The 12,245-nt window shown below is 43.7% G+C and overlaps 2 protein-coding genes across 14 annotated transcripts in view; one reads left to right on the plus strand and one right to left on the minus strand.

Annotated features, from left to right (window-relative positions):
• Positions 1-5,737, plus strand: part of STX3 (syntaxin 3) — a 50,020-nt gene extending 44,283 nt beyond the window's left edge. For 5 of the 13 annotated variants that reach the window (XM_003826359.5, XM_024930674.4, XM_034932694.3 and 2 more), the window contains one exon: positions 553-2,406. In XM_003826359.5, the coding sequence (XP_003826407.1) occupies positions 553-600 (48 nt within the window). In that variant the 3' untranslated portion in view covers positions 601-2,406. Of the gene's footprint in view, positions 1-475; positions 2,407-2,928 lie in introns of those variants that run through there. The other 8 variants (XM_034932692.3, XM_008951789.6, XM_034932691.3 and 5 more) reach the window with 5 other exon arrangements.
• A 119-nt stretch (positions 5,738-5,856) lies between these two features.
• On the minus strand, positions 5,857-10,565 carry MRPL16 (mitochondrial ribosomal protein L16). Its single transcript, XM_003826357.7, has 4 exons — positions 10,316-10,565; positions 9,566-9,631; positions 7,413-7,561; positions 5,857-6,542 (listed from the first exon to the last, which is right to left on the minus strand). The coding sequence occupies exons 1-4, from the start codon at positions 10,368-10,370 to the stop codon at positions 6,057-6,059; spliced, it is 756 nt and encodes a 251-aa protein (XP_003826405.2). The 5' UTR covers positions 10,371-10,565; the 3' UTR covers positions 5,857-6,056.
• Between the last annotated feature and the right edge of the window lie 1,680 nt (positions 10,566-12,245).

Raw genomic sequence — 12,245 nt, forward strand, 5'->3', positions numbered from 1 at the left:
AGCTGCTTGCTCTAAGATAATAGTATCCTCATTTTACAGATGGGGAAAGAGCAATGAAGTTAAGGAACTTGCCCAAGATTACATAGCTCATAAGGTGGAGCAGCCATAATATGACCCCTGAACTTTTTCCATAGGCTTTTCATTGTGTCCTTCTGTTTTCTAAGAGAAAGGCAGCAGGGAGTTCATGAAGATGGAGAACCAGAAAGCAGCTCCTGCAGCCTGTCTTCAGGAGCGGTGTTGCTGTGGGACCTGCAGAGCAGGTGTTTTCACTAGGGATTGTCCCTTCCCACCACGTCCTTCCATGGGTGTGGACAGCCTGTGAGAAGGCTTATAAAAGGCCTAGAGGCTTTTCTATTTTTTTCCCCTCTCACAGTAGGGCTTTTTGTTCTTTGTACAGTGGGATATTTAACTCCAGGTTCTGTCCTGGGTTTGTCTATTTCATAGTGATTTCTGGTCTTTCCTCCCCACCTTCCAGGTTTGTGGCTGACTCCTTCTGTTGCCCTTTGCCTTCTTCCTGTGTACTGATCAGCTCCTCCTTTCCCTGCCTCCTAGAAACTGATTTCACTCCAGACTGGTGTGGCCACCCTTGTCTTCAGATGAGAATGGAGTCTGAATGGCCTTCCTGAGAACGAGTGCGACCCGTTCCTTTGTTTCCTTGCAACCACCCTTGGACCTGACTCAGCTAACAATCTAGTCCTGGGGGAATGTGATCTACCTGATGTGACCCTGAGTTCTCCCCAGAGCCTCCTCCTGCACCACCAGCTCTCAAGTACCTTTTCTCCTGGACTGTGTGGACCCACCCAGCTTTCTTCCTCCCTGTTGTGTGTCAGATTATGCCTTGCACTTGGGAAAGCTCTTGTGAGACCCTCCCAAGGTGCCGTATTTTTCTACCTCATGGAGTATTCTCCCAGAAACTGCAATGTATTTTTTTAGGGGAGTATCTTTAACAAAGCAGAAGGATTCTTCTAAGTTTGGCAACAAGAAGGCTTGGATCTGAGTCTTCTACCTGGCAGGATGCCAATCCTGTTTGTTATCCGTATGTCCTGAAAACATGAGGGACTGGCAGATGTCATTTTGGTCTAAAGAGCTGACTTGTTTGAAATTCAGCCTTAAATTAAGCTCTTAGTTGTTCAGCTTGGGGGGCAACGTTGATTTTTCTCTGTGTTGTAGTCTCTCATATTTACTCAAGGAGGGACCAGGATGATACAGTCATCTGAGGTTATGCTTTGCAAAAGGCTGACGGTATGGAATATGTTTCCATGTCTGAGTCTTAGAAACTTGCTGCTCATTGTTAGAAAGTGATGCTTTGTGAGACTATTGTCTTGGGGCCAAAAATAATCAGGGATTTTAAATTGGGCAAGGGACAAGGTGGTAGAATCCTAAGCTCTGGAAATATTTCATGACACTGGTGTATTCACTCATGTGTTCCAGATGTATTCTAATTGGGTATGAAATGTATGTACACATAAGTGTGTGTGTCTCAGGAAGTAGGAAATAAAAATGGAAGCTATTATGACCTCAAAAAAAAAAAGCCAACTTTGAGCTAGGATAAAAATTGGGTAAAGGACATTTGCTTACCTGCAAATGAATCACTGTGGAAATGTGATCTTCCCATATCATCAAGAAACTTGTTTTCTGGATGAATACTGGGAGAATAAAATGAGAACTCTGGAGTGAGCTAAATTGATCCCAATTAAGTTTTTCTGCTTAGCAGACAGAAGGTATAATTTTTTGACACCCTTCCCCACCTGGTGCCTGTGCTAGGCTTGTCCTGAGAACATCCCTCAGTAACTTGATATTCACATGACCTACAGGATGTCCCATCTGCAGGGCTGAGTCAGTTGGGGAACGCCAGAGGCTACACAGTAGCTCTTCCTGCTACTCGGTTAATGAGCTTGGCAGGTTCTTTGTCTCACTGAATTCTTATCATGGAAGCAGCAGCAGCAGCCGCTAGGAAATCTTCAAGTGTAGTGTCTGTGCTAACCCCCAGTGGTAAATCCCTTACATCCCCTGCTGGTCTCTGGCAGTCTCCTTGATTTTGGGTACCATGTATATTTTCCGCTTTGACTTTAACGCTTTCTAGGATAGGGTAAGCACCCTTAATTCAGGCACTGTCCATTAGCTTCCTTTGCAAAGGCTACTTATGGCCGGTCACAATCCAGCACTCAGACAGAGCCAAGGCAGTATCTTCTTGCCCATGGCTATGATGTCAGACAGTGGATGGGCTCCAGCAACAAGAGACAAAATAACTAAAGGACTTTGCTCTCCTCTGACATTGAGGCCTGGGGCTTACAGTTTGGAATACAACATGTGAAAGTTTTTGTTGTTGTTTGTATTTTTTAGATGTAAACTTGATTATTTTATTGCTAATTTAAAAATAAAAATGACTTTGTATTGATTGTGAAACGGTTCTGGCTCTGTCTCCATGCAGAAACACAATGATCTGGTGCCACCATGTGGTGATTTTTATTCAGGTTTTAGAATGCAGTTCACATCTTTTTAAGCCATGTGCTGGATCAGATGGTTCAAAAGTGCAATTTTTGAACATGGTTTAACTCCCACAGAATGCAGTGTAACTATGTTTGTGTTTCAGATTTGAGGTGTTCCCCCCAAAAGAATTTGGTTCAGTCCTTGGGAGTATCTGGCTTTAGGAGGAAATGGGGGAGATCTGTCACGATGTTATCTAGAAGGTGGAATGACCATACCAAACATCCTCTGGGAATCCTTTTAATCTAACTTGAATGTCTCACCAAAAATAACATTTCTGTTGGCATTCTGGGTCCTAGAAGCCAGATCCATCTCCTTTTTCCTTCTGTTGCTCTCTTCCTTCACACCCTCTTCCATGTCCACATGCACTTATCTACCTGCAGAATACTTTTTGCGATGATGTTTCTCACGTATTCTTTCTTTCCTTGTCTGGATGAGCAGAAGAAGATCATGATCATGATCTGCTGTATTATCCTTGCGATCATCTTAGCTTCCACCATTGGGAGCATATTTGCCTGAAAAAGGTGAGCCATCTGGGGAGGGTCAGACCTTCTTTCACTGACTTGAAACCTTTGCATCTTGGGGGCACTCTAGGTGCCTTAATCTGGGTGGGATTAGGTGCTAATAACGGTTAGAGAAAACTAAAGAAAGGGATGTTTCAGAGACAGAAAAGTGAGTGAAGAATGAACTGTTAGTAGGTAGTCTGTGGGAGGAGGGGGGAGACAGAAGGTGGCAATCTGTCCTATAACCTGGTGTGGCAGAATGCTTTGTACAGGTGAAGGATATTGATTCCTGCTAAACAGTTTGAGCCTTGGTATCTGGAAGTGACAAAAAGAACAAGAATTAGTTCTTGCATTAGGTGCATCTTGAACTTTTTGGAAGAGGGCCGGCCACACAGTAAATTCAAATTAAATTTCTTCCCTTTCAAGGTTAATGAAAGTTAACACAGCCTTGTGTGTAGTCCCTTACCCCGGGTAAGAGGGATTTGGTGATCCCAGCCACGAACACCATGCTATATAATCTATGATTTTTTTCCTCCATTTTTCTGTTATCTCCCACAGCCCTCACAGACTGATCGACTGGCATTTCTAATCCTCCTTCCACTTCTGTGGTACCATCACTTCTCCACGCAGACTCCTCATCAGCTTCTCCTCTTTCCATTATGAAACTTCTTAAGAAACAGGGCACCAATCAACTACTTATTAAGAATTATGCAAAGAACAAACGTATACAGAATTGGGCGGAGGACAGGGACAGGGAGTACAGATACATAGCTGATTAGGCAGATGGTTTAAAGGAGGACTGCAGGGTAGAGAAGCAAGCAGAGTGGGCGCCTCTTTAGGAAGTGACACTTACAGCCTGCACGTGCAGTATGGCTGTGAAGGGGCAGATATCATAGCACACCTAACTCAACAGGATCTTACTTGAACTGCTGTGAGTTGGTCAAGTCAGGGCACTTCTGCTCTTCAGGCTCCTCTGGGTCACACCTTTGACCACTCTACATCTGTTTCCTCTTTCAGGCTCCAGTAGTAGTCTTAAAAGTGAAGTTTATCTAAGGATAAGCACATGCCTATCTTGCTCACTGCTGTGTCCCCACTTTTTAGCACAGCGCCTGCTGCTTACAGGTACTCAAATATCTGCTGACTTAATTACTTATAATTAAGCTCTTATTTCAGTCATGGACAAATCCTTGGGTTTGACTCCTAAACTCTTTAAGGTACCAATGAGAACGTGGTTTGTTACTATCAGAGGCTGTGTAAAGCCGCTTGGGAATGGGCTGATCTACTTATGCAAAAATGCTACCAACCTTTCAAACCCCATTACCACAACATGAAAATTTAAAGTGCTTTTTCTATGGGTGGTGATGGTGGAGTTCTAGCAACAGCCTCTTAATCTGTGGAGAAGATGGCTGGCCCCAGGACTGGTTCAATAATGAAATACAGGCCCACAAAATAAAATAGGTTTATAGCATGACTGAACTCACACATCAGTAGAACACTCTGTGAACCATAACAAAGAACAGATAAAGGTGTCAAGTGAGAAAGGTGAAATGAGGTTATCACTCACTTCACCTCTCACCTGATTTGTGTTGCTAGCTGAAACTGCTGGCCAGTAACGTATGTGTAAGAAACTGTTATAGGCCGGGCACGGTGGCTCATGCCTGTAATCACAGCACTTTGGGAGGCCAAGGCAGGTGGATCACCAGACTGACCAACATAGTGAAACCCCCTCTCTACAAAAAATACAAAAATTAGCCAGGCATGGTGGCTTGCACCTGTATTCCCAGCTACTTGGGAGGCTGAGGCAGGAGAATTGTTGAATTCAAGAGGCGGAAGTTGCAGTGAGCCGAGATCGCGCCACTGCACTCCAGCCTGGGCAACAAGAGCTAAATTCCATCTCAAAAAAAAAACAAAAAAAACAAAAAAAAAGAAACTGTTCTTAATACTTAATACTGTCCCCAATTCCATTCAAGGTTCAGTTGTGTTCAGCTTTAAAACCAGCTATGTGAATGTGAGTTCTAGTGCAGATTATTTAGTGATTATGTAACTAAAATTGATGAAAAAATCACAGTATACAACTGTGAGGAGCACACAACTGCTAAGTTTGTACTTTTGAAAGTAAATTATTCTTTGTTTGATACCTTATTTTTTAAGAAAGTGGGATTAAAAAATATTTTGGTCAGTGCTGTTTTCTACCCACCTTCAAAAGCCAATGGTTTGATATTTCTATTAATTTGTGCTTCCTTTAGTTTTAATAGGGGATAGAAGACTGCAGCTGGTTAGGTCTGGAAAACATTAATCTGGGCAAACGGAGCTGGAGCTGTGAGGATCTGAGTCCTAGGGGGCCCTCATTCACTAGCAGTAAGAATTTAAGTGGTGCATGGCACATAGCACTGTACTAGATTCTGCAGGGGCACAAACATAGAGCCAAACACTCTCCCTCTTGGAGAATTTCAGACCCAGAAAAGGCCACGCAGTTCTAACTTTTGTCATCGGTTCCTTTTGCTAAAAGGCAAAGGGTACGTTCCTTGCATATTGTCCAACATCCCCCTTCCAAGATTGTGAGAAGATGGGTAGCTGGGCATCAATAAATATTGAATCAATTGACCTATGTACTGTTGTTTTTTTCTTACTCTAAAAATGTTGTTTTTAACCTAGTAAAATATCACAGAAACTGGCTCCTGAAGTGTGTACGTATAAAAGGCAGTATAAACATTTAAGTGAGACTCGCATCATAGATGGGGGAATGCAAACATTTGTTTCAGCCTTCATGTTCATCTTACACCCCAGGAGGACCAAGAACTCTTTAGTCATTGAGGCCTATTTCTTAATCTTTTAAGGGATTAAGAATGACCAATGAGAAGTTATATCCTGAAGTGATGTTTAAATTTTATTTAATAAAAATACAGTTTTCTTTTTAAATCAACATTGTTTTTCAGAAATCTACTCAAATGCTGCTCCTTACTTATGGCTTAAGAGCTACCCAAAGACTTCAGTGGGTAGGCTGAGGGGAATAGAAATGCAGAATCCTTCTTTCAATAGCCTATACACAGTTATCTCCTACACTCACTACACACGTTTGGGCATGTAGAACTTGCCCCAGTATTTCCCCTTGTGGGTCAAGTCATATGGGCTCAGTACTTTCCGTATGCCCAGCATGTTGGCAGTGGCTATTCGCTCAAATGTCCAGGGGTTCTGGTTGTTACGTTCTCTTTCCTCTTGATCTTTTCGCATCTTCTCTAGAGTCCCGCGGCTCACAGCCTTTGCTGCGAAGGGCAACTTGTGGGCAACCTGGTCAAGGAAACCTTGCACTTCTTCAAATTCACAACGCCCACCCATCTCTACAACAAGGCGGCCAGCCTTCACAGGTGTCACGTAGTGGTCAATAGCACCTTTGCCTCCCCCCATGCGATGCCCAACACTTTTGCGAGTGATGGGCTTGAAAGGGGCTGGTACTCGCCATATGGCAAACATGTTCTTGGGGTCCATAGAGCGGTTGATTGTCAGGCGCATCATTTCAAAGTGGCCCCAATGCAGGTAGCCACCACCCAATGCCTAAAAGTGAATGGGAGAATTAGAAACACATGCGGACTTCGACATCCTCTATGGGCTCATTATTTTGTCTCTTCTAGTAACTGTGGCTTCAATGATACAATTGAAAATAAAAATCTAAGTTCTAATAAGTCCCATGGAGGAAAAGCCTAGGGTACACAGTAATAGAGTGAAGGGGGACCCATTTCAGTGGAGAGCCAGGAAGGCTTCTTTGAAGAGGTGACATCTAAAGCTAAGACCAGAATAAAAAGAACTAGCCAAGGGAAAAGAGAGGAGTGTGCCAGGCATAAGAAAGGCTTATGTGGAGGCCCTGGCACAGCAGAGGGCTTGGCAAGTTGAACAGAAGCCAATGTGGCTGGAGTAGGGTGAGGAATGGGGAGAGTGGGCAGGAGGTTCTGAGAGGTCAGTGGGGGTGATTATGTAGGCTGCAGGAAGAGGACTTTGGAATATCACTCTGGCTGCCTGGTGGAAAACAAATCCTAGTGCACACCCATTTGTGTGGCTGCTGACATCAAGTCTTCATGGAAGCTACTCAACAAGTAAGGAAACAGCTGTCTTCCACATCCTATATTGTGGATGGTTTTATTTTTACCAGGGCTTGAAAAGATCTCATGATCTGATTATGGGGCACATTAGCTAGCCCCTTCCTTCTGCTTTTACGTTATTTTCACTCTACATTAAAAAAAAAAAAAAGATATATAACCCAAATGTTTACTGGGTACCCAGTAGCCTCTGTACGTACCAGTTTAAAGAGCAACTGGTGGCAGTTCTAATAAAAACTGTGGAGGAAGAGACTAAATTATCTCAAGGAGTATGAGATTTTGTTATTCCCTAGCTTCCATCCCATTGCTGCTCGATGCTGAATTCACTCACCAAGATTGCAAAATTGCCTTCTGTAAACTCCGTAGCTTCAGTGGAAGGTCCCCGTATGTCACTTAAATTTTTAGGTTCTCTTCTTACTTTTGGCACAAGTGGTGCCCTTTCAATAAATCTAAGCTTGGGTTTTTCAGGAATGGAAACATCTAAAAGAAGCACAGACAACCAGGATAAAGTAAAACTATACATCTCAAAAGATCTATTTTCCTAGAAAGATTTATAACAGGTGAAAGTCTTAATTTATTTCTTCTTCATTTTTTGGTAGAGACAGGGTCTCACTATGTTGCCCAGGTTGGTTTCAAACTCCTGGCCTCAAGTGATTTTCCTGCCTTTACCTCCCAAAGTGTTGGGATTACAAGTGCGAGCCACCATATCCAGCCTGAAAGTCTTAAAGTTACCACTGAACAGTAACTGTAAAGGTATATTACATTTTTGCAGATGCTTTTAGTGACACTGGAATCTTCTGGCTGTGACAGTGGCTAATGCAAATGTTTCTAAAACTTTAAAGATAGCAAAGTTTTATCCTCTGAATCCAAATGCACTTATTAATCACCAACTCTGTGCTTAACACTGTAACAGGGATTGTTTGGAAATCACTAGTTCACTTAATCTTTAAAATAACTTTATAGCCTTGGTATTCTTTCAGGGCTCCCTTTTTAAAAATTTTAAACTTGTCAAAGTTTAACACAGCTATATCAAAGGGCCAAATTAAAAATATACAGCTCAGTGAATTACCAGAAAGTGAACACATGAACACACACCACTATTACCCAGATCAACAAACAGGATATTAGGCAGGTAGTATTTTTAATCTCCATTTTATAGAAGAGGAACCCGAGGGCTAAAAACACTTTATAATCTGGTCTATGCCATCCAGTTCAACAGCAAAGCTACATACCATGTCACAAAAATATATACATATATTTCCGTGCCTCTCTGGATGTTAATGGGGGTAGTGGAAGAATACTATATTGTACATAAAAGTATCTAAGTTCTCCAGCTCTGCCACATTCTTGTTGAGAAACTTACAACCTAGGAATCCTTTGATCAATGCTCTTTCTCTCATATATGCAGGGACTTTTCATGCTGAGACCTGCACAGGTCAGTGTGCCAGGTTTTGGTGGGTGGGCAAAACTTCAGGCCAGACATGTGACATCTTCTTTATCATCCTTACTTGACGATTTGGGGAAAAAAGTTAACATACAAATCATTTTAAAAAATTTCTTAAATGAACCAAGTATGGCTTTATAATGGAGACAAATACAAAATAGAAGAGTTTGAGGAAATACCAAATTATTACTATCAGAGTTTCAGAAGCTGCCCTTCAAATTCTATATGTAGCTACAGAGAATCTTAGTAATGCTTTCTTTCACCTACAAGTCAAAATGTACTTTCAAAACGTGGTTTAACAATTCTGTACAGAAGACCCTCAGATGTACAGACCCTATTCATTTTTTTGAGGGTTCCAGTATATTTCTTTTTTAAAAAGTAAACTAGTTTTACGATATTGTGGCTTAAATTTAAGAAATTAAAGCTTTTTCACATATCGTTAGATGACTGCATATATGTAAACTTATTTGGAAAGAACATCAAAAGTCCAGGTTTTTTTTTTCTTTTGAGACAGAGTCTCACTCTGTTGCCCAGGCTGGAGTGCAGTGGCCTCCTGAGTAGCTGGGATTACAGGTGTAAACTACCACGCCCAGCTAATTTTTTGTATTTTTAGTAGAGATGGGGTTTCACCAGGTTGGCAGGCTGGTCTCCAACTCCTGGCCTCAAGTGATCCACCCGCCTCCGCCTCCTAAAGTGCTGTGATTACAGGCGTAAGCCACCATGCCCGCTCAAAAATCCAGATTTCAGGCCAATGACTACTGGCTGAGTGGACCATGGGACACACACCAGTGGGAGGTTTTAGGGGAGCTGTCTCATTAGACGCTGCTCCGTAAGAGCAAGGAACTTTTTTGGTTTCCTTCGTCTTTGATTTATTTCTAGTGCTCAGAATATTAGTTGGCAAAACTGTAAGCTCTAAAAACATATTTATTGAAAGAGTGAACGGGGATGGGAAACACGAGAACATTCCTATGTCATCTCCCACCCGCTCCTGGTTTCCATCAGAGAAAAGATTTACGAACAGGAGAAAGACAAGCTCTCACCTTCAAAACTTGGTACTGGGAGCAGTGTCTTTACGCCAGCACTGGCGGGGAGGGGTGCCCAGGAATCTACAAAGACAAATCAAGTTAAACGACGAAGGTAACAAGGCCGGGACCCCGATACAACCTGGGCCAAAGGTACTACTTCTTATTTTTATTTATTTTATTTTTTTGAGACGGAGTCTTACTCTGTTGCCCAGGCTCCAGTGCAGTGGCGCGATCTCGGCTCACTGCAACCTCCGCCTCCCGGGTTCAAGAGATTCTCCTGCCTCAGCCTCCGGACTAGCTGGGATTACAGTCGCCCACCACCACGCCCAGCTAATTTTTTTTGTATTTTCAGTAGCGACGGGGTTTCACCATGTTGGCCAGGCTGGTTTCAAACTACTGACCTCAAGTGATTCGCCCGCCTCGGCCTCCCAAAGTGCTGCTATTAAAGGCGTGAGCCACCGCGCCCGCCCAAAAGTACTTCCGCCGGAGGAGTCTTGAGGTGTGGGATGCGGATTCCACTAAATGGACTCAAAGGCTCAGGCTCCGCAAAAGGCCAGCCGGGATCTCTGGGCGCCGACTCCCAGACGCAGCTGTGACCCTCTTGCACGAACCCCTACGGTGGAGGTCGGCGGTGCGATAGCGTAGTTCCTAACCAGTGCTTCACCAAGCATATGCAGAGCCGCCTTTTGGGTTAGGGAGAAAAAGCACTGGAGGGTGGGGGAGGAAGAGGGGTAAAGTCTTTAGGAACCAAAAGGGACTTCTGACCTGACAAGGGCACCCGCAGGAGCGGCGCACTAGCGCGAGCCAGCAGCCTCCACATGGTCACGGGCGTCCGGCGGCGCGGAGCTCCCCCAGCGACTCCAGCTGTCTCCTGCACCCAGGTAAGCAGCGACGCTCTACTACCTAGCTGTAATCGGCTCAGGACACCGCTCAGTGGGGCCGGAAGTTGTGTTCACTCGGGTCCACTCCGCAGAGTCCCGACGGAAGCGAAAGAAACTCGAGCGACGGGGGTTGAGTTCCGGGGGAGGTTGAGTTCCTCCGGTCAAAGGCGCTGTCCGCCCAGCCACGCCCAGGGGCCCTGTTGGCTCTCTAGGGTTCTCCTTCCAATCTCCAGTCTTTCCCCAGAAGAAGAAGGCGGCGGGGCGGGGAGTCTTTTGTTTTATTTATTTATTTTTCTGCGGAGTACAACTGTCAGTGCCTGCCGGTTGCTTAGCAAGGTGGTCCCTTACGATTCACAGCCTTTGAGATGTTTTTCTAGGGGACCCCTCAAAGACATTAGGAGAATACCAGATTTGGCAATGGTTTAACATGTATAGGGCAATTGCAATGTGTCATCGAGTACCTCATTCGTTAGTCCTGCCAACGAATCTGTGAGATAAGTCATTATACTTATTTTGCAGATTCCATCCTGAGGGTGAAATAATTTAACTTGTTCTGGGTCATACAACAGGAAAACAGTACCATCAGAATTTGAGCACAGTCTGTGATTCCAGAGATCTCAGTGAATGAACAATATTGTTGATGAAAAGAGTGAAATTCTGTAAGATATTGGAAGAGATTTATTCTGAGCCAAATATGAGCAACCATGGCCTGTGACACAGCCCTCAGGGGGTCCTGAGAACATGTGCCCAAGGTGGTAGAAGTGCAGCTTGGCTTTATACATATTAGAGGGGCATGAGACATCAATCAAATGCATTTAAGAAATACATCGGTTTGGTTCAGAAAGGCGGGACAAGACAAGGTGGGCTTCTAGGCTATAGGTAAATGTAAACATTTTCTGGTTGACAATTGGTTGAGTTTGTCCAAAGACCTGGGATGGATAGAAAGGAATGTTCAGGTTAAACATAAATGATTGTAGAGACCAAGTTTTATTATGCAGAGGAAGCTCTTAGATAGCAGACTTTAGAGAAAGACTGTTGTAAATTGTTTTTTTATCTGACTTAAAGGGTGCCTGGAGGCCGGGCGCAGTGGTTCACGCCTGTAATCCCAGCACTTTGGGAGGCCGAAGCGGGCAGATTACCTGAGGTCAGGAGTTCAAGACCAGCCTGACCAACATGGTGAAACCCCGTCTCCACTAAAAATACAAAAAATTAGCTGGACGTGGTGGCGGGTGCCTGTAATCCCAGCTACTCGGGAAGCTGAGGCAGGAGAATCACTTGAACCTAGGAGGCGGAGGTTGCAGTGAGCCGAGATCACGCCACTGCACTCCAGACTCCAGAGTGGGCAAGACAGAGAAAAAAAAAATATGCCTGGCTCTTAGTTGATTGTCTCCTGGATCTGGGAAGGAAGGAAGGAAAACAAAGGGGAAAGTGAATACCTATAGAAATGGATTTTTCCCGCAAGAGACTTTGCAGGGCAATTTCAAGATATGGCAAAGAAATATATTTTGGGGTTAAATATTTTTTTCTTTGTCTCATAATGTTATGCCAGAGTCATGTTGAAAAGTAAGTCACAATATATAGGGTCAAATAAAACCTATCTGATGAGAATTTATGGTTTGTAGGGCATGATTCCCTTAGGTAGGAATTTGGGCAAGATAAAAAATCAGAGCTTAGTCCTCAAGTTGAATATTGTGCAATATTGTTTTGAGTGAAAAATGAAGTGGCACTAAAATCACGGTTTGATTGGTCTCTTAAGTCTTTTGGTACCCCAAAACTTCTACCTTATTGTTTATTTCAAAAGAGCCAAAAAGTGC

The sequence above is a fragment of the Pan paniscus genome, chromosome 9, assembly GCF_029289425.2.
Source record: "Pan paniscus chromosome 9, NHGRI_mPanPan1-v2.0_pri, whole genome shotgun sequence".
Lineage (NCBI taxonomy): Eukaryota > Metazoa > Chordata > Mammalia > Primates > Hominidae > Pan > Pan paniscus.